This window comes from Pungitius pungitius, chromosome 17, assembly GCF_949316345.1.
Source record: "Pungitius pungitius chromosome 17, fPunPun2.1, whole genome shotgun sequence".
Classification (NCBI taxonomy): domain Eukaryota; kingdom Metazoa; phylum Chordata; class Actinopteri; order Perciformes; family Gasterosteidae; genus Pungitius; species Pungitius pungitius.
Genome location: NC_084916.1, coordinates 8,993,355 through 9,020,146, shown reverse-complemented (window position 1 = coordinate 9,020,146; position 26,792 = coordinate 8,993,355). Strand labels below are relative to the sequence as shown.

The following is a 26,792-nucleotide window of genomic DNA, read 5'->3' as shown; positions in this document are numbered from 1 at the left end:
TGAATTAAAGGTTTTGAAAAGGCATCATCCTTGAATCTGGTTCAAATAAAGGCAGCAGCAAAAAGTCTTAATTTGTGGCAGCTGAGAGTCTCTGCAGACTTGCATCTTTCTGTCTGTCACGACCTGAGGGGTCGTGATGGTTTAAGTATTTTGGCCCTAAACCATCCAGCAGGATTTTAAAGTAATTTATTTGTTGGACGGGAAGCCAGTGTAAACAACTGTTAAGTTGGATCCTTTTTATATACATGGAGTTTACACTTTGAACATAAAAGCTGAACTGATGGGATGTATGGTTGTCAATTAAGTGTCCAAATGTAACAAACAGGCATTTATTTGACTTTTTGACCATGTAACCTTTTTTTTAATGTGCAGATTACAACTGCATTAGAATACGATTTAGTTTGGATACCTTGGCACATGGACATATTGGAACAGGAAGAATAATAACAAATTCAATGCCGTAATTACCATGTTGTTATTGACATGAACAGTATTTACTAGTCGGAATATGGCAATTAGGGAAGCTTCCATATGACATCTGCCCCAGCAGGCCCGCCTGTGAGTCACCAGAGGCTCCTCGTTGTCAAATGTTCCAGACCAGTGTGTGAGAGCATGTGTGTTATCTGTAACTGGAAACACTGTCCCACCAGGACAAAATGGACTGCTCCACCATCAACACTGCAGCCAGAGGCTTGCTCTCTTTTCTCCCAGGGCTGAGCTTCCCCCCTAAACGCAGTGAATGGTGAGACGTGATTCATAGGAGTCCTCACACATGACGTAAAACATGCATAACACCTGTCTCAGCACCTCATTTGGTAGCAAAAACAAGGCCAATTTCATATCCTGAGGAAAGTTGCTAATGCTGATAATTTGAACAATGTGTTTTGGGATGTTGTCCAAGCATTCATATGATGAACAACCAAACCAAAGATATAGGGATTTTACTCGTGTAGTGAGTTGATTTTAGGCATTTAAATACATTTTTTATGTGTTTCGATCCAGCTGCTGTTAAAAAAGTCCCTTCTCTGTAACTAACAACTTACCATCTACTTCAGTATATGCATGCAGTAGGAATTGTCTCTGTAGTATTCCCCTGTGGGTTAGTCCTTTACCAACCACTTGTCCTTCAAATGACCCAGGTATCACTTGATAAAATGCAATGCATTCCTTTGTGATCCTCGGACTTCTCCTTTATGAGGTTGACATTATTTTGTTCCGAGTGAACTTATGATGAAAGACATTTAGTGCATTTACAGTGCTTCCCCTAGGTTTCCAACTTCATGGGGGGTGGTAGTAATCGGGCAAACCGTTGTCAGTGGACTTTTGTTGTCCACTGACAGTTTTTAATGTAAGGGAACGTGATGCCAGGGATGGTTACGGTAGCAGCATTCCTGGACTGAATTCATGTAATTGAGAGCACATACACTCAATTGTTTTTCTTGAGTAGGGCTGCTTGTGCAGTGATCACTTAGCCGAGAGATGGCAAGAAATCAAACCTACAAAAAGGGTAATTTCTTTTCAACTTATTAAGTAGAACAACACCTCACCTGTGTATTAATAGAGCGACGTATACTAAAGGTTGAATATGTTTCACCATTACCCACTTCCAGCCTTCCTGTTTCTGTCTTTTCCTCCCTCTGTATCACAGATAGCTAGAGGCTGTTGCCACCCACACACACTCCGTCCTGACAGCAATTTACATTCAGAATAGCCCATGTCAACACATCCGTGTGTTATAATATGTTGTTTACTTAAAGCACCACATGTAGCAAAGCACTGTTTTTTTTGGCAATGCTATTAGAAATCAAAGGGGTCTGATCAGGTCGCTCACTTCACTGTTCCCAGAAACGCAGTGTGATGCCGCATTCTACGTTACATCTTGTATCATCTTTATTGTGCAGTTTTGTGCAAATATCTTCCCCTGTTCAAGTAGATGCCCTTGAAGTTGTTTCCATGGATACCAAACAATTAGCTTGGATTCAGAATAGAACCTGGAGAGCCACCTATTTAGAGGCTTTGGGAGCAAGGAAATCATCGGATGAAAGAGTATCTTGTTCCTCTGTTGCAAACCGCTCCCTTGGGAAGTGCAGAATTTAAAAAAAAGTATATATATTGCTCCAATGGATCATTTACTGAAGACTAATTGCAGAGTAACATGAACGTCAATGCGTGCCCATCTGACGAGCTCACGCACGCCGCTCTGCATTGGGCTCGTACAGCCGCCTTGTCGTCGTCGTCGTCGTAGAGCCGCAGCACTACATGTAACAGTGTTTGCTCTGTCAGCACTTTTGCTTTAGTTTTCTGCCGAGAGGCAATAAAAATGCTCAATCACACTTATGCCACCCAACTGTGTTCAGTTTGAAATTGCAGATGGAATTTTGAGGTTATTTCTTCCATGTTTTCCAATAATCTTATTATTATTATTATTATTATTGTATTATATTGGTAGGTATAGACATCCTTTAACTATGACGCAACTTGAAACCAAAGTATACAAGATAATTTAACTTAACTGAAAGACTAAAAGAAATATGGCAATTCAAAAGTTATTTCTGTAACTGCTGGTGTCCTGTGGCGTACGGCTCATCCACACGTGTCACTATGTTTCAACAAATGAATCCATGTAGCAAACCAGCAATATGTGACATCACTGGTTATAAAACCAGACCTTTTTGAAATGCTGAACACATTGAATATGTGGGTGGTGATTCAGAGGTTTAGAAGTAGGCTAGGAAATATAAATAAAAAGCCCAGTATGCATCCCTGTTGTTCATATGGAGAGAAGTCCCGAGGATGCTTTTGTGCATTGGCCTCTTCTTTCTTAGCCAGCACACTGCAATGTAGAGAAGTCATCAGATCGTATTCCCGATGGTCAGCTGTTTATACTTTTATAGATCAATCATGTTCCATTTTACACAAGTCGGACGAAAACAAAGAAGTTTCTTATGAGTCATTGTTACTTTTTCCCACCAGATAAGTGTCCAATATTCTTCTCACATCGGATTTTGACTCTCTCCAGTTTTGGGTACAGGAAGTTGTCCATTGGAGGGGTGATTAAAAGCCCCCATAGCTGTCCCAGTGTTCTTTGTGATTTTTTTTTTTTTTTTGAGGCTGTAGCTGTCTGTCCTTGCTAATCAGCTTCACTCACACCTCTGCATTTTTGGTGTGATGATCGCTTTATTTGAGAATGTTATGTGTTTGTCAGTTTTTCTTCTACTTATCTTCCTGTTTGGGACCAATGTGAGTCAGTGCTTTTATTCATGTGCTACCATCAATAACTATTGTTTTTTTTGGGGAAAAGAATATAACAATTATAATGATTGCATCATTATTATTATAATGACATTATTCCTTCCCCCTTTTCTGTTATATGCAGGTAAGCATAACACGTTTGAAATTGTGGAACCTGCTGTGTAATTGTTACCTATTTTAGACAACAAGAGCATGGAACAAAACCCTCTCTGAGCAAAATCAGATTCTTTACACAGCAACATGATCCACTTAAACTCACCAGTATGACTCACATACAGAGTTTGCTTTGAGTTCATCAAACTCCTTCTATACCCCCAATTTTGTATGTATTATCTGAAAATCATCTCTAATACATAGTGTATTTTTATCTTCTGCCTGGATTCAGACACTGAGGAAAAAATACAAGACATTTCACATTACTTAGATTCATGTTGACATTGAGGAACTTGTGTCTGGATCTCATGCGTTTGTTTAACTGACTATAAATATTTCATATCCATGTTCTTATTTTTTTTTCTTTTCTCAAAGACCAATCCCGCAGGGCAAGTTTTGCCTCTGTAAGACAGTCAAGCATGGAGACCCCTCCCAATGCCACTCCGCAGCCCTTCAGACAGCCGGTGAGTACAGCAATGTTGGTCACACTCTCCTGAGTATTATTATTTGGCATGGGCTGCTCAAGGCAGAGTCTCCTTTAGAGATGCTTTTCATAAAGTGCCTTTATAGTTAATCCTGCTGTTAAATTATGGATATTTTATTGCATTATGCAGTTTATTCCAACGGCGTTTTTACACTATATCCTTTTCTATTTTACCTTGTTGAAACTTCAGAGTTTTCTCAATCGAAGGCTGAAGGGCTCCATCAAGAGGGCCAAAAGTCAGCCCAAACTGGACCGGACCAGCAGCTTCAGGCAAATGATTTTGCCCCGGTTTCGAAGTGCTGACCAAGAGAGGTAAGATACCTTTGCTGTTCCCGGCATTAAAGGTGAAATCAACTGTTAACTAATTGAGTGTTATATGGGTCCAAAAAGTCAAAGAAATACAGTGATGAGGTCATTATCTATAACCGGTAGACTTAATGTGTGGCTTACCTTTTGTGTTCAACCACGAGCGTGCAATAATGATGTGATAATTAAAAAAAGCATCATAAAAATGATAGCAGCGTGGATACTGTGTAGCTCAGAATCATATTCTTGGACTGTGGGAGGAGGCTGGAGCACCCAGCGAAAACCCACACAAAGCCGTGCAGCGTACTCTGACGCCATGCAGAGAGAAGCACAGACCTTTTTCTGTCTTCACCTTTATTTGATCGTTGATACTGTAGAGCCTCACGTGAATCCTGAGGAGAGAAAGAAGTATATGACACAGAGGAATACTGTGGCTGGATGTGTTGTAACCTCTACCATGTCTATTTTTTACTGTGAGGAGTTGAACACTGAGCCACAATTCTGCCCCACAACCATCACCAAGACGACACACCGTGTAACTTAAATATATGTATTTATCCACTTGGATTAAGCGAAGCGTTGCGCTTTGGAAGCTACATAACCATCAAAAATCAAAGCTGTTCTTCCTTGGATGCTTTGTGTAATGAGTGTGATTTTAGTGGGTTAGGTGTGACTACCTACTAGAATTGCTTCTGCATTGAAATCTCTCACTTAAGCTGCTCAAGACTACATTTATTTTTGCGCTTCAGCAATATTACTAACCTCTAAGCTTTGCAGTTGTTTATTATTAAAGGAAAAGCTGATTGTGGCATGTAATTATAGTGTATACTGTAGTTTGTGTAACTGATTATAGTGCTGAGTGTATATATACACAGAAATGGAAATTATGATGCAACATTTACACCTTACTAAGATCGAGCTGGCATTAAAACCTTCATTGCATAAAAGTGGGAAAAAAATCATAGAAACTGTCACGAATGTTGGATAAATTATTTTATTCCTAAAGATCTTTAGGTCATTCAAATTGTTAGAACCTGCATTTATCGGTTGTATTTCTGTTTTCCAATTATCAGGATGCAGTGGCTTTTAACTGTGGAGGCTCTCATGACAGCTCCTTCTTGAGGTCAAATCCCCACAGTGTCTGTGCTGTGACAAATGATGTGCAACTCAAACAATAGAGTCTCCACGTATATATGGGAAATGTAAAGATGTAGAGTGGGCGGGACAAAATGTCAAAATATAATGCTGACGGCACAATTCCCTCCCACCACAGGGGACGCGCAATAGATAGATACAATGGACATGCACATGGCAGGTGCGGATGTCCGTACTCAGTCTGTTCAAATGTGTTTCCATTTCTAGTCAAATGCAGGGTGTGTACCAATTCAAAAGCCCAGTTCAAATGAGAGTCACATTATTAGAAATGTATTCTGGGAAGGCAGCACTGAAAAAGGTGTTCGGGTTATCTGAATGGTGTCCGGGATAAAAGGACCTTTCCCCCCTCTAACCTCGGCCATCAACCACTGCCTCAGACAGCCGCCTTCACAGCCTGGTTGGAGTTCTGCCCACACTGTTAATCCACTCCTAGTGTTGAATAGACTTTGCAATATACTCTCGGCGTCCAACTTCACACACTAGCTTTACAACGCAGCTGCTCCAACGCTGCTGCCAAAGTTGGTTTAAGAAAGCCTCCTTCTCATATAGTGCATTCTGCAATGGCACTGCTCCTCCAACAAGACGATTTACTCCACCTCTGACCAGCATTAAATCTGCCCTCAAATTAGTGCTGCTCATTTGCCGCATAATTACCAGGTGTTTCTTTGAAGCCGTTTCACTCTGTGTTCAAAGCCAGTGTTAATAATGCAGCATACTGGCTCCAGCTTCTCGGTTCAGATACACTCCACATTGGAGCACTACTCAGTACTCAGGGAGCCCGGCTCTGTCCAGGGAAAAAGGTCTAAGGTCAGACTGAAGTTTTTTTACTCAAAGATGATTTTGTGGATTTAAAAAAATGCTTAACATTAGCTTTAGAGGTGTTGGTGGACACATTTTGTTAAAATAGTGTCCGGTCTTTATTCTAAGCCAAATGGTTGGTTTTTGTAGTGGGAAAATTAGTGTTATCGATCCTCTAGTCCAACTCCAAAAATCAATAAGGGTCTTTTCTAAATTGTTGAACTATTGCTTTAACTTACTAGCTCCAGCTCTTGAGTGTAGATAAACCCCACATTTTCTGTTTATTATCCTTCAAAGCTCATTTCACAAAATGTCAAAGGATTAGTTTTTGAACAAACTGGGTCGCAAAAGGTTTCCGGCCTTTTATGCTATCAATTGGACCCACTAACCCTGCTTGGCCTGAGAGACACCGTTCACCCACCTTTTAGCTTCCACCACTTTTCTTTTTCCTCTTCTAAAGGTTACCAAAACGATCAGGTCCAATCCACTGTGCCTTTTTTTTATAACTGCATTACAGAATTTCTGAAGACCTAGCCCCGAAGAACAGGTCATATTTATATTTCCCCATTTGCACAGTAGTCTATAATATACAGTACATATTAATTATCTTTTTAAAATTCACAATTTCCAGACAAAACCTTGAATCAATCACTGACATGACGTGGGACAATTTTTCTAACATGCAGTGTGAGTCACTCGAGTTGAGTCAATAGAAAACAAACCGAAATAGAAAACCTGGTAGACTTAGCTTTTTTTAAAAGGATCAGATCTAAAAAATCACATTGAAATTGTGGGAAGGAAGATCTATGCCCTTCAGTGACTCATTTTTGTAATAAAGTTCCCCTTATTTTTTCTGGATTGTTAATTGAAAGCTTATTAAATAAAATATGATTATGATACATTATCAACTCTGATTTCTTCTCTCACCAGGACACGCTTGATGCAGAGCTTCAAGGAATCCCACTCCCATGAATCCCTACTCTCTCCCAGCAGTGCTGCGGAGGCTTTGGACCTAGTTTTGGATGAAGATGCGATAATCAAACCTGTCCACTCAAGCATTTTAGGACAAGAGTACTGCTTTGAGGTGTGACTTCTAACCATTTCCTTCATAGGAAGTTCTTAGTATCTTACTTGCAGGAAGAAATGTCAAATCAGGTCTATTAAGCCACTATTAAGCCACTTCTCTACAAAATGTGATTTTTATTGACTGCAATTTAATCATCGCAGAGTTATGGACAATTGACATTAGCTAGTCCAAACCACATTTTTATTAACAGAATAATCAAGTGGAAATTATAGTCCATAATGAGCGATTTCATAATAATGAATATTGAGAACTTTTCTCTCTGAAGGTGACCACCAATTCAGGGACAAAATGTTTTGCCTGCCGTTCTGCTTCGGAAAGAGACAAGTGGATTGAAAATCTACAACGAGCTGTCAAACCTAACAAGGTAGATGCAATACATTTTTTTTAATTTACATTTTTTTTTTTTTAAATGACCAGATCCAAGTTGCAATACTAAGGCCATATGTTAATAAGGACTGTTGTAATGCAGTAACAGAACTCCTCGTTTCCCTCCCAGGACAACAGCAGACGGGTGGACAATGTGCTCAAGTTGTGGATCATTGAAGCTCGAGACCTTCCGGCTAAGAAACGCTATTATTGTGAACTGTGTCTGGATGACATGCTGTACGCACGCACCACCAGCAAACCCCGGACCGACACCGTGTTCTGGGGCGAGCATTTTGAATTTAACAATTTGCCTACCATTCGTAGCCTTCGTTTGCACCTCTACAAGGAAACTGACAAAAAAAGACGAAAGGTAATGTCTTCTGTATTGACATAAAGAAAATAAACCCCCAAAACACAGTTCATTGTGCTCCAAAAGATTCAGAATAAATGGCGTTTTCTTGGTCATCTAGGAGAAAAGCACATACCTTGGCCTTGTCAGCATCCCCATCTCAAGCATCACGGGTCGGCAGTTTGTAGAGCAGTGGTACCCGGTGATACAGTCCAGCGTCTTGGCCAAAAGCGGTGGTGTTGGAAGTACCAAAGTGATCAACGCCTCACTGCGGATCAAGTCCCGTTACCAGACAATGAACATCCTTCCTATGGAGCTGTACAAGGAGTTTGCCGAGTACATTACCAACAACTATAGAACACTGTGTGCAGTCCTGGAGCCGCTGCTGAGCGTGAAAAGCAAGGAGGAGGTGGCGTTCGCTCTGGTGCACATCTTGCAAAGCACAGGAAAGACAAAGGTACACAAGGGGATCAAATGTAACCGTGTTCTATGCGCACCTTATTTTTGACATAAACCTGTTATCTGTATGATCTGTTGGTTTTTGATCTAATTAACTGAAATTTAACTTTTTCTCAGGAGTTCCTGTCGGACATGGCGATGTGTGAGGTGGATCGGTTCATGGACCGTGAGCACTTGATCTTTCGCGAGAACACGCTGGCTACAAAGGCTGTGGAAGAGTACCTTAAACTGATTGGTCACCGATACCTCAAGGATGCTATAGGTGAGGCTCCTGTAAATCAACCCAACTGCATATAACTGGATGTAATCAGCTGAAAGGAGTGTTTTAAGCTCAGTGTTACACACAAGGCTCCTTTTAGCAGAACATTCTGGTTATATTATTTAAAGTTAAGCTCATTTTATCTACACTCGTGATTAATTTGACTTTTTTTCGAATTTGTTTTTTTTACTCTTCTACCCTTTTTGTGTTTGCAGCAAATGCTAGTTTTGTCATATCAACAAATAGAAATTGTAATTGTAAGACATTTTAGTGGCACACTAGGAAATCTAAATTTGGGAAGAGAATAGTTGGAGTCAATGTTAAGGCTTCTCTTGATGTACACAAATACAACGAAAGGAAAGGAAGATCAACCAGTCATGTTGAATTCCTTTCATTACAATCCTGCATATTTTAAATTTAGACAGCCTGGTTTAACACATTGGTAATTCAAACATGGATTATTCTTCTTGTTTACTGTCATAATCATCAGACATACCCAACATTCTCTTCAGCGTATGTGCAATTGTGTCTTCCTGATCCATCTGTTATAGTTGTTTATGGCATGACTTTTTTCTGGGAGGAACATCTAGCCTTTTTAGAGACATAATGACGGTTGGATCTATCACCTACAGGTGACTTCATTCGAGCCTTATACGAGTCCGAGGAGAACTGTGAGGTGGATCCCATGCGGGTCCCGCCGTCAGTCCTCGCTGACCATCAAGCTAACCTTCGAATGTGTTGTGAGCTACTTCTCTGCAAGATCATCAACTCTCTCTGGTTGGTTTCCCCCCATCAGCATCCCTCAGATAACTGTGCATCTATCTGTTCTGTATTGATTTTGTTCTGCTAAACTCTCAAATGTCCATCTTGGTCTATCAAAGTGGTTCTCAAACTGTGGGGAGCGAGGGGCTGGGCGAAAATGTAGATTTATTGAAAAATAATTATAAAATATAATCCTTTATTAATCCCACATGGAGAAATTATTATCTGCATTTTAACCATCCTTAGTAATTAAGGAGCAGTGTGAAGCTTCAGTGCCTTGCTCAAGGACACTGAGACATGCAAACTATGGTGAGAACACCGATCGAAGCGCACTGTAAAACATCACAGCCCTGTTTAGTTATGTCCACTTAGTTCTATTTAACTCAGAGTTTTGACAGGTTTTAGATAAGTTAAAACTTAAAGTTAAACTTACAGTAATGCTTTGTATTGACTTCTTTTGAAATGTGTTTGTGTTAATTGGTTAATTTTTCAAACCATGGTCAGGCTTCAACCTGACCATAATCTACTAGTTAAGCCCTGCAGATAAGTCATATACTTAAATTCCAATGAAAATAGACATTTTGTGGTAAACAAGAAAGCACTGTTTCCACCGGCGGAGGGATACCATTAACCTGACCACCTCCAGTGAAGCGAGGCGGAGCAATTCACCGTTTCCACCTGGAATAGAGCTGACTGAACAGAGGATTCTTTTCTTTATTTGCATTGTTCCGACAAAGTTATTGCACATTGCACGTTTGTTTTTGTCTGATGGAGCAATCTGGTTTACATGAAAGTGACTTTCATTTTCTTTATTCTATTTTTAATCAGTCACAAAATGTCATTATTTCAATAAAAATTCAGCTTGGACCATTTTGTTACATTATTTTTGGGGCGGTGGGGCCTGAACATTCTTCTTCCTCTAAAGTTGGGCCCGACAGAAAGGTCGATCCTCATCATTTTTATAAAATTCAGTCAGTTTTACCTCTTACATTTTCTAAATTTCCTGACATCATGATTGAAAAAAGGTCCCAACCTGCCACTAGAAGATTTGAAACACAGAAAAAATTACAGTTGTCCTGTTTTTTTGCATTTAATAACTGTAATTGAACATGATTATCTACAATTTAAATATTTTTCAGTTGTATTGTCAACGTCATGTTCATAAACACATTCTCAAATCCAGAGCAGAGTATTGTTGAATATTATTTTAGTTTCCCGACCCTGCTGAATACCTGAAGCCTTTGCAGTAGCTGCTGGATTTGACTGTACCTTTTACTATCGGGTAATGGAATAATGTTTTACTTTCAGCATATTTCCCAGAGAGCTGAAGGAGGTTTTTGCCTCTTGGAGAGCCAGATGTGCTGAGCGTGGAAGAGAGGATCTTGCAGACAGCCTCATCAGCTCCTCCCTATTTCTTCGCTTCATGTGCCCAGCCATCATGTCCCCCTCCCTGTTCAACCTAATGCAGGAGTACCCCGCTGAGCGCACGTCCCGCACGCTCACGCTTATCGCCAAGGTGATGCAGAACCTGGCCAGCTTCAGCAAGTGAGTCCCTGTTATTGCTGTCCTCGTACAGCAACATTCATTTGAATTAGCTCACTCGTGTGAGATGGGCTACATGTCACAGACACAAAGCCCCAGTTTTGACTGGGCGGGTACAAAGCATTACTCACCCGCGAAGCTTTTAGCTGAGACACGCGTGTACCGACCTGCCTACGTTCAGTTCTTTGAATATCAAAACTATTACAGCTTAACTATGCAGGTCCACTTACTGTGCCAACAAGATGTCAAAGGTTTAGTGGTAATTTAACAAACTTCATTCTAGGCACATCGGATACAAATAATAATCAGACATCTTTAAATATGATCATTTAGTTGTGGTAGGCATTTATTTCCTCAATATCTAGTTTCCCAAAACAAATGCACGTAATAAAAAACAAGGTATCAAATTAATTGAGCAATTTACTAGGCTTACGCTTTAAAAAACCAAAACCAAGTAAAGTTAAAAAGGCACATTGCATAGAGCAGATCTCTCCCAAGTGTGTCTGCACGGCGACTGTTACACTGCAATTTGAAAGAAAACAAGTCCTAATTACCTCTTGTCAAGACACCAGAAGCCTGATAAGCAATGTAAAACACACAGTGGCAGTGAATGCAGATTATGTCCAATTCATTGTATGAGACACTACTTTCGATCTTTCTAAAAAACAAAAAATAAACTTGCCTGAGTTTTGGTGAGGTACAGCAGTGTTTGTGGTTCTAGTTCAGCTAGAGTGAAAAAGAGTAAACAATGTAATGGTGGTCTACGTTTACAACAGTTATCTAAAGACAGACAGGATTCAAGACGGCATGTCGACACACTCACTGTTGAATCAATTTAAATATCCACAGAAAAAAATGAATCACTGTCCACATACCTTTTTGCAAGTCAAAATATATGACACAGTGTATGTGTCATCCACCAAAAAGTCTTACGTAAATATTAGCACCCGCCGTTTAATTCATCCCCTGCACCCCAGTCTTCATGCATCCTGTCATTATTGTCTCTGCAGATTTGGACCCAAGGAGGAATACATGTATTTCATGAACGAGTTTCTGGAAATGGAGTGGGGCTCCATGCAGCAGTTTCTCTATGAGATTTCCAACATGGAGGCCGGAGGAAACGCTGGAGGGTTTGAGGGCTACATTGACCTCGGAAGAGAATTGTCCATGCTACACAGCCTGCTTTGGGAAGTCATGGGCCAGCTTAGCAAGGTAGCTAGAATAACCCGCTGGAACATGAAATTATACATTTTAATAGGATTTCTGTCTCTAACTTAAAGGGTTAGATTTGGAAAATGATGTTCTGTAGTTCATTGTCAGACAGGATTAATATTATTTGAACTCCATTAAAACTGAGGTGGAATTAGTACTTTAATATTTAATTACAGTGCTTGCCCTGTTAATTTATTGAAATTGTACTATACTTGTAACATAATGAAAGTAATGCATAATTTATGCAGAGCCCCCAAACTGTTTTAAAAGTAGTGCACTTTAAAATTTACATTTTGAAGTGTTCCTTGAAAGATATTCCCTGTGTTTTCTGAATGAACCAGTGAATCGTACTGTATACAGAAGAGGTTTCCAACCCCTGGGGCCAGTCCTGTAGAACTTTCCACTTGGCTGCATAAAAGGCTGAATAATCTAGTCCTTCTCCTGACACCCATTCAGATACCTAGAATGAGTATATGTCTACCCTTAATGATCACCACGCTTTCTTAATCCCCAAATCAATATTTAGAAGACATTTGTTAACAGAATGACTATGAACTAAAGTTGTTTCTCAGTACATGAGGTTTCACCTACATCATAACACCTGGTGTGAAGCATGTGAGCTTTTCTTGGTTTTTAAAATATTTCTATGTTGAAGGATGCCATTCTGAAACTGGGACCCCTGCCAAGGCTTCTGAATGACATCAGCGTCGCCCTGAGGAACCCGCAGCTTCACATGCCTACAAACCACCAGCCGGACCGGCCGAAGGACCGACTCTTCTCGCGCCCATCTTTCAATCGTCTAATGTCCTCTGACTTCCAAAGCCTTATGATGCGCGACTTAAACAGGTATTCACCCGTGGGTTTCTTTTCTCGTGTGCACTATTTGGGGTTTCAGCACTACAGTTTGGATTAGCATGTCTTCAAAGAGGACGGGTCCAAGACGGAGATTGCAAATGGTTTTACATTTGAACAGAGGATTGATTCCTTGACTTTGACAATGTCATAGTTACAAATAGGAACCGACTGCACACAAACGTAATCATTACTGTGTCACAAATAAAAAGGAAAAGAGAACAGAATATATGAGGAATTAGTAGCTCAAAACGCTAGCTTATTCCTAAAAGCCCATAATGCTGATGCTCTGCAGGGTTTTAAAGTAGTTTATCAATCAGTAGTTTTTCAGCACCATCTGTTCCCGGACTCTTACCCAAACCTGCTTCCTCTGAGTTTTAAATCACGTCGGTGCTCCACTATTGTCAGGAGACAGGTTCTCTCGTTACAGCATCTGTTTCTTGCACAACAGCTTCAAAAAAAGTAACAAGCTATAGTTACAGCCAACGCGCCTTATCTAATATTTATGTAAAGCAGGCCAAAGGTCAGACCCTTACCGGGTGTAGCGAGCTTGATTTCTGTCATTTTTACAATCATTTGTAAGTGATCTGATGAAGACAGTTGCGTTTATATTACTTTTCTCTAATCTTTTTGTTTCCTTTCAGGTCTGAAGAAGATTCTACAAAAATTGATAAAACTTTCTCCACAAGCTGCCAATGTTTTGAATGGGATAAATAAAAATATGACCCATGTTAATCAACCCGTTCGATTATCTGTGTTGGCTATCTGCAGTTCCATAGACATCTCTCGCCTGCCATCCCCTACGACGGGAGTCTCGGCTGTAGAATCCCTCTCATCCAACCTGAACATGAGGCGTCATGCAGAACGAGACCTGCGCTCGTCGAGGGAAGTGTTCTACGTGACTCGCCCGCCGCTGGCTCGGTCCAGCCCCGCGTACTGCACAAGCAGCTCCGACATCACCGAGCCTGATCCAAAGGTACGACGTCGTGGTATCGCACTGTTATTGAATTCAGGGGAGCACTTAGGCTTGATTGCTTTCTTTGTATAACAGCAGTAATGGCAGTTTTTATGACTTTCACCCAAAAGCATACATTTGAGAGTAAATTAATTGAGTTTTAGATTACAACCGGTTTTTAGCGTTGCATTATTTAATCAGAGACATTTTGAAATCTCAAGACTTTGGATTTGATAACAGAATTTGCTGGCGATGTCCGATTTTATGAAGTAATAACATTTTTAAAAGCTAAACATTACAGTGCATTCAGTAAGTGTCGCCTCATCCTTGTGTTGATTTGAACAAATTTAAGATCAATGAAAGACATGTTATTAACATAGGCTTTTTCAACAACACAACAAAAATATAGAAGAGAAACAAGCCTATATTTGTATTTCAGATACATGGAAAATAAGCTTAAAAGGGAAAAAAACGGACTGTAAAACCTTTGCATACAATAAGTATGTAAATTAGCTGTTAACATGTCTGTTAACTTCAATTTAATATACACATTTAGAAGTGGAGTTGTGAGTCTTGTCATGTTACAATAGTTGTTTTTACGGTGCTTTCAGGTCCATAGTGTGAATAAAAGCGTGTCCATGATGGACCTGCAGGACTCCCGCATGAACAGCATCTCCAACCTCAACTCTGTGGGCGACATGCTCACCAACTCTCAAGCCTCCATAGCCGGCCTGGGCCACAGCTTCGGAAACCTCTGTGGTCCCCTTCGTGTGGGGGGCCATATGCCAGCGGGCTCCTCGGGGTCTGGTTTGAGGCTGAGCCAGATGGGCCACATAGGGGGGCCCACCGAATCCATCTCTCAACAGCAGCAGCAGGCGGCAGCCGCCATGCACTTCCCCCTGTCATTCCAGAACCCGCTATTCCATCTGGCTGCCCAGAACTCCCCGGCTCAGCCTCACCCCCCCCCTCTCCTCCTCGCCCCGGAGCCAGAGAACGGCCACCACGACTATGCACCGACCTTTGGCAACAGCGCTTTCTCCCGCAGCGAGGACTTGTCCGCCCTGCGGTCACAGAGCAGCCTGGTGCAGCCCAGCATTGTCCACTCACACAGTTACAGTGACGATTTTACCCGGCAGAACCAGAGCAACGACTTCGCCTGGCACCAACTGTCCCTGCAGGTGCAGGTAGGAGATTCGCATTCTCTTTATGCACTTTACATCTTATCAGAAAGATTGTTTGTAATGTTTTGTTTCAACAGGGTTAACCTATTATTATTCAAAAATGTGAATCTCAAGCAATAAATAGAAAATAGTAAGTATATAATATAAGTTTGGCATGTTTTCTGTACAAGTTCCTCGCAAAGTAGGAAGAAAGCTTAGCTATTTGGGGTCTAAAATTATATTTATACAGTATATGGATGTAACAATCTAAGTGTTTTAATAATTACAAAAAATAACATAGCTCCTCATTTTGGCAAAGAGGTGACTGAAACAGTCATCATTGATTACAAAGTTGCGCCCGTGTAAACAGAACGTCTCCTGCCTATTAATGAGCTTGGAAAAGAGGACTTTGATCAGGATGGGAAGGCGTCTCCCTACTTATTCATAAGTGAAGCTCAATATGCAGAATGGTGTTTGAAAACGTGTGAACGCTCTTCCATGAACTCCCGGCTCACTGATACTCATTTGCATTGTTCACTTGGAACTGTTTAAGTGTCCCTTGTGTCTCTTTAATCTCTAACTACTGGTCTATCCACGATCGCATTCTAAATCTTCAAACTCTGGGTGCATTATGCGGACAGGCTGTTATTGTCCTCACACATTTATATCAGTGAGGGTAGGCTATAAAATAGTAGTAGCTCTGTATATATTTTCTATTATTAAAAAAAGATTGTATTATATGTTTGTGTATAAACTACTACAGATTTCTATGTAACATTTGTTTGTCTCCTCAGTAACAAAGTTCCTCAAGCACCACTTTATATTTGAATAAGTAATTCAATGTGCATTTTGTTTTTCTGTCGATTAATACTTTTTTAAATGTAAAAGTAAACCCTCAATGTCCAAGCTGGATACTATTATTTTGAGTTTTATCATTACTGGATATAAAAATGTTGTTACGAGGACCGCCTCAGCCAGAAAAATACTTCAGGCCAAATTGGCAAATATTCTTTTCCCATACAGTACATACATTATATTCTTTATTCAATTGATATTCAATGTAGATTTTAGATTGATCTCTTGAGTCTATACTGGAACTTCAGCCTTTCCAATAAAGTTGATTAACATTTGAGAAAAAATGTTCGATGGATTTTTGCAAAAGCTTTTAACTAATTTAAACCGACCTTTTTGGTTGTGACTTGATGGTGTGTACAGAATTCTGTGCAAAATTATAGTCTTTATTGATACGGTAATGTACACTCACCGGCCACTTTATTAGGTACACCTGTCCAACTGCTCGTTAACACTTAATTTCTAAGCAGCCAATCACATGGCGGCAACTCAGTGCATTTAGGCATGTAGACATTGTCAAGACAATCTCCTGCAGTTCAAACCGAGCATCAGTATGGGGAAGAAAGGGGATTTGAGTGACTTTGAACGTGGCATGATTGTTGGTGCCAGAAGGGCTGGTCTGAGTATTTCAGAAACTGCTAATCTACTGGGATTTTCACGCACAACCATCTCTAGGGTTTGCAGAGAATGGTCCGAAAAAGAAAAAACATCCAGTGAGCGGCAGTTCTGTGGGCGGAAATGCCTTGTTGATGCCAGAGGTCAGAGGAGAATGGCCAGACTGGTTCGAGCTGATAGAAGGGCAACAGTGACTCAAATAACCACCCGTTACAACCAAGGTGGGCATAAGAGCATCTCTGAACGCACAGTACGTCGAACTTTGAGGCAGATGGGCTACAGCAGCAGAAGACCACACCGGGTGCCACTCCTTTCAGCTAAGAACAGGAAACTGAGGCTACAATTTGCACAAGCTCATCGAAATTGGACAATAGAAGATTGGAAAAACGTTGCCTGGTCTGATGAGTCTCGATTTCTGCTGCGACATTCGGATGGTAGGGTCAGAATTTGGCGTCTACAACATCAAAGCATGGATCCATCCTGCCTTGTATCAACGGTTCAGGCTGGTGGTGGTGATGTCATGGTGTGGGGAATATTTTCTTGGCACTCTTTGGGCCCCTTGGTACCAATTGAGCATCGTTGCAACGCCACAGCCTACCTGAGTATTGTTGCTGACCATGTCCATCCCTTTATGACCACAATGTACCCAACTTCTGATGGCTACTTTCAGCAGGATAAAGCGCCATGTCATAAAGCTGGAATCATCTCAGACTGGTTTCTTTAACATGACAATGAGTTCGCTGTACTCAAATGGCCTCCACAATCACCAGATCTCAATCCAATAGAGCATCTTTGGGATGTGGTGGAACGGGAGATTCGCATCATGGATGTGCAGCCGACAAATCTGCGGCAACTGTGTGATGCCATCATGTCAATATGGACCAAACTCCCTGAGGAATGCTTCCAGCACCTTGTTGAATCTATGCCACGAAGAATTGAGGCAGTTCTGAAGGCAAAAGGGGGTCCAACCCGTTACTAGCATGGGGTACCTAATAAAGTGGCCGGTGAGTGTAGTCTCGAGCTATTTCTGTCCTTTTGTGTGGGCCTTAATGGAACAAACATCCCAGGCTTCCTGTTTATTTATACAGACGGTGTGTTTTACCAAGGATTCATCAATCCATCCGTCCACCTACCCACTTACCCTCCTATAATTCGGACTATTCAGACCTCAGGCCTGCTTCGTTCTGCAGAGTCAGAACAGAACATCAGTATTCAGTTTCTGTGCACCACATTTTTGGAACAAACCTGATGTCTCCTCCAATTTCAAGTCAAAGCCTTTCTGCCTTAAATTCAATGGGAAGTGCTTCCTTCATATCTCCCACTGCACTATGACTACGCTGTAATTTGTATTCCTTTGTAAAACTTTAAGAAAATGATTTTGATGCCTTTCGGGTTTAGTACTTTGAAAGCTTTTCTGGTAATGGATTGTCTTGTGTGGACATGTGCACTGTTTGCTTTGTGTGTTTATTGGGGGGCATCAAACATTTTCTTGATTTTCCTGACATGATCTTTTTTGGTCTGTTACTGTTTTGTCTCATTTCAGGAATCTCTTCAGCAACAGCACCTGATGGGAATTGTGTCTCAGTCCGGCACTGGGACGGGCACCCCCGCCTCCTTGGCCACACCACCCACTACAGTTCACCATGTACGCCAGTCGTCCATGGCTCAGCCACAACACTTGAAGTCACAGCGGTCTATTAACATTCCAGCCACTGGCACACCTCCAAAAGTTCGCCCGCAAAGCAGGAACCTCCTCCTTGACTCTTCTGACACAAACTTCAGCGGCAGTCAGCCAAAATCGCGCCATTCTCATCATCAGCAGCAGCATCCGCAGCAGCATCCGCAGCAGCATCCGCAGCAGCAGCAGCATCATCAGCAGCAGCATCCGCAGCAGCAGCATCCGCAGCAGCAGCATCCGCAGCAGCAGCATCAACAGCAACTCCCGCAGCATCAACAGCAACTTCCACAGCAACATCCGCAACAGCAACACCCGCAGCATCAACAGCAACAACAAGATGCGCAGCTGTCGGTGACAGACAGTCCAGCTCCTGGACTCCCATACCAGACAAGCTCCGCCAAAGAGACCCAGGGCCCTCCAGCAGCTGCAGAGGAGTCAACTGACACGCCCACAAAAAGCAACAAGAAGTCTCAACAGACGCAACTGCAGCCGCCACAGCAGCATCTGCTCAAACCAGGCAATAAACAGGTCAATCTATGGTACTCTTTATTGGCATAAAGCTTGATGCCACTTAAGTGTCTCCCTTTATACAGTGTGCCATTATATTGGCATGTTTTCGAGGTGTTTCTTGCACAAACACATGGGTTTTAAAGCATGACTTGCGTGTGTTGTTGTTTCAGGGTTCTCAGTCAACCTTGAACACCCCAGCCCTCAACGAACGTACCGTCGCTTGGGTGTCCAACATGCCGCATCTCTCTGCTGACATCGAGAGCCTGAGGCCAGACCGTGAGGGGCAGCTGAAAGAATACTCCAAGAGCATGGATGAATCGCGACTGGAGAGGGTCAGAAATGTTTCTTCTTTTTCAATAACATTAACTCTAAAAGGTCTGGTCACTTGGCCTAAAACAAAGGATAGTATAGAAAAAAAGTTACTCTTGGTCATTACCTTACTGGAGTCAGCCTGGGTTGCTTTGGAATTAAACTAAATGGGTCTGTTAGTAAGCAAGGATCGCTAATTAGCATTAGCATTAGTTTCGGTCATCTCCCACGGTATACCGCGCATGCGTTGACGTGACATGAATAAATACATAATTTATGTCCTAAAATTTGATTGAACGTTCGCACGCAGAGAAAAATGTTTAAAATATGGTTAAAATTGGTTAGAGCTTGAAAAATATATAATTTAGGATATGGTCATATATATATAATGAGGCCGTTGAGCTCATAAAGATAATATAAAACTTGTTCTTCCAGAAAATATACAGGAGTCAACACAGGTGAAGTTACTTTAATTTTATTTCAGGTAAAAGAGTACGAAGATGAGATCCATTTATTGAAGGAGCGTCTGAAGATGTCTCATCGCAAGCTTGAAGAATATGAGCACAGAATGGTGTCGCAAGAACAGCAGACAAGCAAGATCCTAATGCAGTACCAGAACCGCCTGGAAGACAGTGAGCGCCGGCTGAAGCAGCAGCAAGTGGAGAAGGACTCTCAAATCAAAGGCATCATCAACAGGTGATTAGCTTTCAGGTTGAACTGCAGCTGGCAGAAACAAGGCTGCGCCAATTGCCACTTAAAATGTCTACCACGTCCAATTTGATAAAATATATATATGCATACACTTCAGTACGGTGAAAAGAATGATGTTTAGCAAATTAAGGATGTTCTACAAAAAATCCTCAAGGGAAATTGAATACAAAGCAGAGGTGTTTGGATTTACAAATGCATCTACCTTCCATTTAGAAGTTTTTGGTCTGCTGAATAAGTACTCAGACAAACACGGTGCTTAGTGAAAACAAATGACAATCTCTTCTTAAATGTTAACACCTACACAAAATACAATTAATGGAAGAATGAGGAGGATTTTGGTTTGTTGCAGTTTACAAACACAATCCTCATTTGGCCCATCTTTCCCAGCTCAGAAGCTCATGCTCAGCTGACCACTGTTGCCAGAACACACAGCAGCGTCGCATGCAGCAGCGTCGCATGCAGCAGCGATCGGTGTCCCAGACGTTGAGAATTGTCCGCTTAACGTTTTCACTCGCCATATTGGCAATTTCTTTGGCGTGTGGGCATATCATTTTTGAAGCTTCTCCTTGGATTGGTGCTTACAATTTGACACCTGGTTGTTCTTATGGGGTCCAGGGCTCATACCCTGCACCGTGTGGCTGGAGGCTACACACGCAGTTACCAAAGGCTGACAAGAAACGCCCCAAATACAGCAAACTTAAAAAAAAGGGGGAAATACAGGTAGTGTGTCATACGTGATGAACAACAAGGTTTACTTTTCTAGGGCCATAAAAAAATGTTTTTGAATGAAAATCCTAAAGACATAGTTCAAGATTTTGGGCTATACGCTTATTTGCGTAAGATACCGCTCTAATTGTGCTCTGAGGAAAAAGCATAGCTCGGAATGGGAAGATTGGAAGCAGGAGCAAACAGCCATCCCGGCTCCTCCTGATTCGGGCTCCAGACTTCAAGGGCACTCCCTGGAGTGTCTCCAAGTTAAGGATATATTCATACAACACCTCTGGTTATCGGAGTCCATGAATTTCGCCATTTATGTGACGTTTTTATAAAATTTAATTTGAATACTGCAAAAATCAAATGGTCCATTTAGCTGAGGTGGTAAAACTTTGATTTAAGACATAAAGCATAATGCACATGAAGCATGCGACTTTCAGCGTCCACTGAAGATTCCGCTCCACTGAAGAGATGAAAAATAGTGACAGACTAAATGAGTAAGTAACCTTCCTCAAATGTACACATGAAACCAACACCAATAAAGAAACTGACATGTTTTTCAATAGTTTGAAGGTTGACGGGCGCGTGCATTACAGTTGTGAATGGAAACCATTTTGTTTTGCACATTTCTGAAAATTTGCGCCAGATTAATAACTAACCTTGTAGAGATTTACATTTAGAGACAAAAGACTCACTCAACAACTTTCCCAAGTACTGGTCTAAACACTACACGGGTTAGCTTTAATGCACAGACGAGTGGCATCGAACACAAGCAAATATGTGTACATGCCAAAATGTAGAACTATTCCTTAAAATGTTTAAATAATTGATACCTCAAACCATACCCTTTAGACTCATACTTAAATATGAATCACTTAACAGGGTTGGTTTTAATTTTATTTCAATAACTTGAATACGGTAGGAATGAATAATTCTAACTGTAGCTACATGTACTTGGAAGAAATGTTTCATGGAACACAGGAATTACATGGAGAGGGGTGCATTGAGTATTTTATTGGAATCCAATGAGTTACATCAAGCACCCCATTAAAGTGACTTCTTAAAGCCAAAGTTTTGTATGATATGAGTGTACAGCACTCACACTCATCTCATTTGGTAGAGTTGAATTAAATATTCAGCAGATGGGTGCACACTGAACTAACCCGCAGAACTCATTTCACAAGTCATGTAACTGAACAGCTGAATTTGAACTGCCTGAATTATTCTGACCACAGTTCTGATTCAGCTTCAGGAAGCTCTGAGGATAGCTGAATACACCCAGAAAATGTCCAGACCTTAATATCATTATATGGCAAAATAATACAACAGTAAATTTAAAGAACACCGGCTTTTTAATTTCATTTTTGTCATCCGGTATGTTTGTTTCTATTTCCTTGTTGTCAGACTCATGGCTGTGGAAGATGAGCTGAGAGTGGGTGCCATTCCTGATATTAAGCCCCGAATCCTCACAGACCAGGTTTGTGCCTGTGTCTACATCTTTTATCATCCCTATTTGCTAAACTCGTCATGTCCTAAAACAGCTTGCATCATTCTTACATCGCATTCAACGCATTCGCCAGAGCAGGGAAAAAGTTTTCAGCTGTCATACTCTTCAGCTATTACCATCCTTCCAAAGTACGTTTGTCACATCGAGGGGAAAAACATTTCACCATTATGCTGCACGGAAAACACAGTGCTCATCCTAAAAATCCCATGCTTTATGTGCAAAGGTTAATCTAGTTCTGCGAACTGAACATTATCTACCACAAAAAAAAAGATCATTTTACCACAGAATGCTTCCAGCGTCAGAAAGCCTTGACTCTGACTCAGAGCGTCATCGTGATTCTGCATGGCTCAGTGTCGTGAATGCACCATGTGGGATGGATTGTGACGCAGGTGAAGAGTGTGTGTGTGTGTGTGTGTGTGTGTGTGTGTGTGTGTGTGTGTGTGTGTGTGTGTGTGTGTGTGTGTGTGTGTGTGTGTGTGTGTGTGTGTGTGTGTGTGTGTGTGTGTGTGTGTGTGTGTGTGTGTGTGTGTGTGTGTGTGTGTGTGTGTGTGTGTGTGTGTGTGTGTGTGTGTGTGTGTGTGTGTGTGTGTGTGTGTGTGTGTGTGTGTGTGTGTGCGCGCGCGTCGGTCGCTTTTAAGGCAAAATATCTCAGGAGGAACAAAAACACGTTGAAAAACACATCAAATGCAAAGAAACCAAATTGTTGCCCTGAAAGATGTTCAGGAAACGAGAGTTTCTCCACTGGGACTGTGAGATTGTAATTGTTTTTTACAACAGGCTTCTCAAACGAATAGGAATGTGTAATGAGAACAGACGTACAAACTCTGCAGCCTACAAATTTGGAGTCTAGAGATTCTGTCTCAAACTCTAGTCAGAGCAACACTAACGGCAACGAATGTTCCAGTTGATGATTCACAGTAAGAGTACATGTCAAATGCTTGGCCTTCAGTTTAAAAGTGTAGTTCTTTATGCTCAGAAAAACAGAATTAAGGTTTAAAAGGATCAGTTCAGCATTTTAAGTATGCCTAAATTCCTCTGTGGTCCAGACCTGAATGAGAAGATCAAGTCCTTTTTAAACTATACTATATGACTACTGCAATAATTACAAGACAACTGCTTTATTCAAAATGGAGACCCGCAGGTCAGTTAGGAATTCTCAAACTGTGTCTAATTGGTACTCTGCTTCTTTATGCAGTTATCATTTCTATTTAATATCTATTAGTATTAATATATTTAGCATTCAGTATTACTAAGCAGCTGATGATTGTCGTTTTTACTCTTTAAAATGCACCCAAATGTCACGAGAAAGAAACTCCCTTCAAATAATGCTGCACTGTGAGTTGTTATTGTCTTAATGCTAAAAAAAGGATTAAAAAGTCTGCGTTGTAGGCTGCCGTTGCCTTGTGTCCAGTTGTTAGCTGTAATACATAACTCTTGCCCTTCTAATGTGTTCATGTAATCTATCTTTTCCAAATCCACGACTGACCGTGTAAGCTCCACTAGGGAGTGATTGACAGACCTGTCAACCAATAAGTCATAACATTTAAACTATGTCTGGATTGTCTTAAAGATACAAAATTACAGCAATATTCCTTAGTGACAATTAACCTCAAAGTGCACAATTATTCTGGGAAAAAGACAATAAATCTTCTACTACAGAAGAGTAGTATCTTGGAGAATGGACTTTTCCTCTAACTCTGGTAAAGATGGGAAATAATCTAATCGACCAGAAACTGAATTAAGCTCTAAACAGAGTAAGTAGTTATTTCATCTGTTTTTTTTCTCCCTTCAGTCCATCAACCAGGGCTATGGCCATCCAGGATCCTGACTGCCAATACCAAAGTGACCAGAGCTCATGAAGGTCACTCAAGTGTAAGAAGATTCAGAGGCTACAAAAACACCTGAAGAGAAGCTCTGCAGTGGATCTACCAGAACCACTGGAGGCTTCATCTCACAGCGTCCTTGAAAAAAACCTTTGCACATAATCAAACTTTGCCTGTACCAGAACTTGACAATCAGTTTAGCGCGAGGACCAACGTGTGCAGTGAGTTGCCTGCACAAAATGACTGAAATATAAGCCAGTCCCACAACAATGGCAATACTCTACCTAATGAATTTCTTTATTTGATAGGAAAAAGCAAAGAGATGTCAAGCGGTGGGGATGAATATGGATGATTGTCCCCGGTACAAGCGGCACATTTGCTTCTCACCTCAGTGGCTGCAGACAAAATTTCAACACGGCTTCAAAAAGCACAATATCCCATCGTGGTGACCAGCGACGAGCTCGTTGTTAAATCAGTGAATCAGTTGCCACCCGTGATCCCCAGATGAAGGGCCCAGCAAATCCAAATTGCTAAATCGATTGTGATATCATCATTTAGTAACATACTCGCAATGCAAAACCTTTCACTGACAAACGGTGCTTCTCATTATGATTTTGCATTCTTTCTAGTACAGCAATTGACATGAATAGATGCCAAATGTATCTTACAATCAACTAACTGCTTCAAATACAATCTAAACCTTGGTAACATTTTCCTTTGGAACTATAAAGACTAAAGACTATACATGACATTACAAAAAAGTGATACAAAGCGCTTCACAAAAGACCTGACATGAAAGAAAAAGACTGAAAATGTATAAAGTCACTGATTTAAAGGGTTACTCGACCAAATTGTGAAAGTAGTTTTATATTATCTAATGTGGCTCTGGGGGAGCTTTGTCAACCCTGATGCTGCGTTCACACCAAAAGCAAAGCTAATGTTCTCGCCCAACTGTTAGTAGTTAATTTGCGTCATTCACTTCATTCCCTTGTTTTTGATTCCACGGCGGTGATGACGGGCCGAGCATCCCAACGCTGATTGGTTTTTGCATGACAGCCGCGGGCAATTTATTTTTTTGCCAAAATTGAAATTAAACTCGTGCGAATGAGGCAAATTGTTTGCTTTGCATCATGGCCGTTGTGCCGTAGAAAATCAGAGTGATTTGCAACCATTCACGTCAGTGACTTTGCATGAAATCTCGAAAAATTTGCTTCGCTTTTGGTTTGAATGCAGCATAAGACAATATCTCAGCTTGAGCTCGGAAACTTTATAAGAGACTGTCATTTTGAACTTAACAACAATGTCTTAACTACAAACTGAGGCGGTGGTTTATGTGTAATTAACCAGGTCGTGATAAGATGCTACAAGTTCTAGTATGGGAAATAGTGGTCCTTTCACTATTCAATCACTGGAAACCTAAACTATATCTAATCAACATTGTCTTTAGACAAGATTTGTTAAAAATGTGAAAGATCATATTGACAGCTGCAGTTTCTCAAGCAGCGATAGCAGGCCTCTATTTGATCAGTAAAAGCCTCGAGAAAGAAATCATGTCTGCCATTTTCACTATTAATCTTTTCAGCCTCTTCATGTACAGCACTTTGTAACATTGCCTTGCCTGTTTGACATTTTTTTAATAACTATGAATATAAACATTATGTGCAGCTGGAAACAAATCATATTATAGCAAGTTGTGAATTACTCATCGGTTGTGTTTAATGTTTTCTGAAGCATAGATGTGCAATGGTTCTGCATGTGCTTTTTAAATGCCAGGAAGAGTGAGTCTATTTGTGGTCATTATTCTAGTGTACAAAAAAAGAAAACCTTTTACATGGATTTCTTATTGGGAGGCATCTTTTTATATCAAACCTGCTGACTCTTACAATTTTTTTTTTCAAAAGAGACCGCTGTTGAACCTTTTGCATTATATAACATCAAACTACTGCGACAAATGACCGGAAAACTAAAAGGAGGAGCGACAGCGAGAACAAAACAAAAAAGTCCTGTCCAAGCAGAGACATGTAGTATATGTGCATACAATTTGACTGCATCACAGTCTGTGCCCCAGGGCCCAAAATATCAACACCAATACAAAAAACCCTTGTAAACTTTGTACATTAAATGTCCTATTTTGTAGTCCGGTGATGAATTAATAAGCAGTGTGTTGGTTTACTGTTGGTCAGAATAATTTATATTACAAATTTCATGTTTGATATAATTTATCTTAACCTCTTGCCTTTAAAAGATACAAAGGTTTGTGTTAGCAGAAATGTATAAAATAGCTTAATGTATATCTATTCTTATATGTCACATGTATTCAAATCAAGGGTAGGCCTTCAGGCATGTTAAACTTGTGGTAAAAAGACATTAACTCTTAATGCTGCGACTCAGAGCTATAGTGCAACGGGGAGTCTGCATTCATGGGATAAGAGCTGAATACATTTCTGTCCTGTGGAAAAACAAGAGATGTTTTTGAAGTATCTCGCCTATGTTTGTGTAACCAAAATAGCAGCGGTGCTTTCAACAATACTGGATTGCAGTTTTAAGTTCTTTTGAAATGTGCATTTTACTTATTGGGCCTGCATTGCAATGCAGTATTTTGAAATGTTATACTGCACCTCTGTTTTCCTTTTATGAGAAGTTGCAATCCATAAACTGGCAGATGTTTATAAGACATACAAATTTATTATATGCTCATGTTTCCCTGAATCTTTCCTTGCGTTAGCTGCAGCGGTACAGTCTGCTACCTCTGAAATCTTTATTCAACATGCTGAGAGCAAACAAAAGAAGTCATCACAATATCGTTTCAGGTTGCTGGTTCTTTATTATTTTAGGATCTCCTATGTATAATGTTTGCCATCACAGAACCACCAAACTAAAGTTTGTTCTGTTTTCGGTCATATTTAAATATTCCCGTAATAA

General features: G+C 40.7%; 1 protein-coding gene across 3 annotated transcripts in view; it reads left to right on the top strand.

Moving 5' to 3' along the window:
• Positions 1 to 24,560, top strand: part of LOC119219137 (ras/Rap GTPase-activating protein SynGAP-like) — a 31,116-nt gene extending 6,556 nt beyond the window's left edge. For 2 of the 3 annotated variants that reach the window (XM_062558498.1, XM_062558500.1), the window contains 18 exons: positions 3,781 to 3,869; positions 4,080 to 4,201; positions 7,079 to 7,232; positions 7,501 to 7,599; positions 7,711 to 7,971; positions 8,072 to 8,407; positions 8,527 to 8,671; positions 9,301 to 9,445; positions 10,739 to 10,975; positions 11,983 to 12,184; positions 12,840 to 13,030; positions 13,808 to 14,012; positions 14,603 to 15,175; positions 18,162 to 18,824; positions 18,977 to 19,138; positions 19,600 to 19,811; positions 21,945 to 22,017; positions 23,840 to 24,560. In XM_062558498.1, the coding sequence (XP_062414482.1) occupies positions 3,781 to 3,869; positions 4,080 to 4,201; positions 7,079 to 7,232; positions 7,501 to 7,599; positions 7,711 to 7,971; positions 8,072 to 8,407; positions 8,527 to 8,671; positions 9,301 to 9,445; positions 10,739 to 10,975; positions 11,983 to 12,184; positions 12,840 to 13,030; positions 13,808 to 14,012; positions 14,603 to 15,175; positions 18,162 to 18,824; positions 18,977 to 19,138; positions 19,600 to 19,811; positions 21,945 to 22,017; positions 23,840 to 23,875 (3,905 nt within the window). In that variant the 3' untranslated portion in view covers positions 23,876 to 24,560. The remainder of the gene's footprint in view (positions 1 to 3,780; positions 3,870 to 4,079; positions 4,202 to 7,078; positions 7,233 to 7,500; positions 7,600 to 7,710; positions 7,972 to 8,071; positions 8,408 to 8,526; positions 8,672 to 9,300; positions 9,446 to 10,738; positions 10,976 to 11,982; positions 12,185 to 12,839; positions 13,031 to 13,807; positions 14,013 to 14,602; positions 15,176 to 18,161; positions 18,825 to 18,976; positions 19,139 to 19,599; positions 19,812 to 21,944; positions 22,018 to 23,839) is intronic. The other variant, XM_062558499.1, reaches the window with a different exon arrangement.
• The last annotated feature ends 2,232 nt before the right edge of the window (positions 24,561 to 26,792 follow it).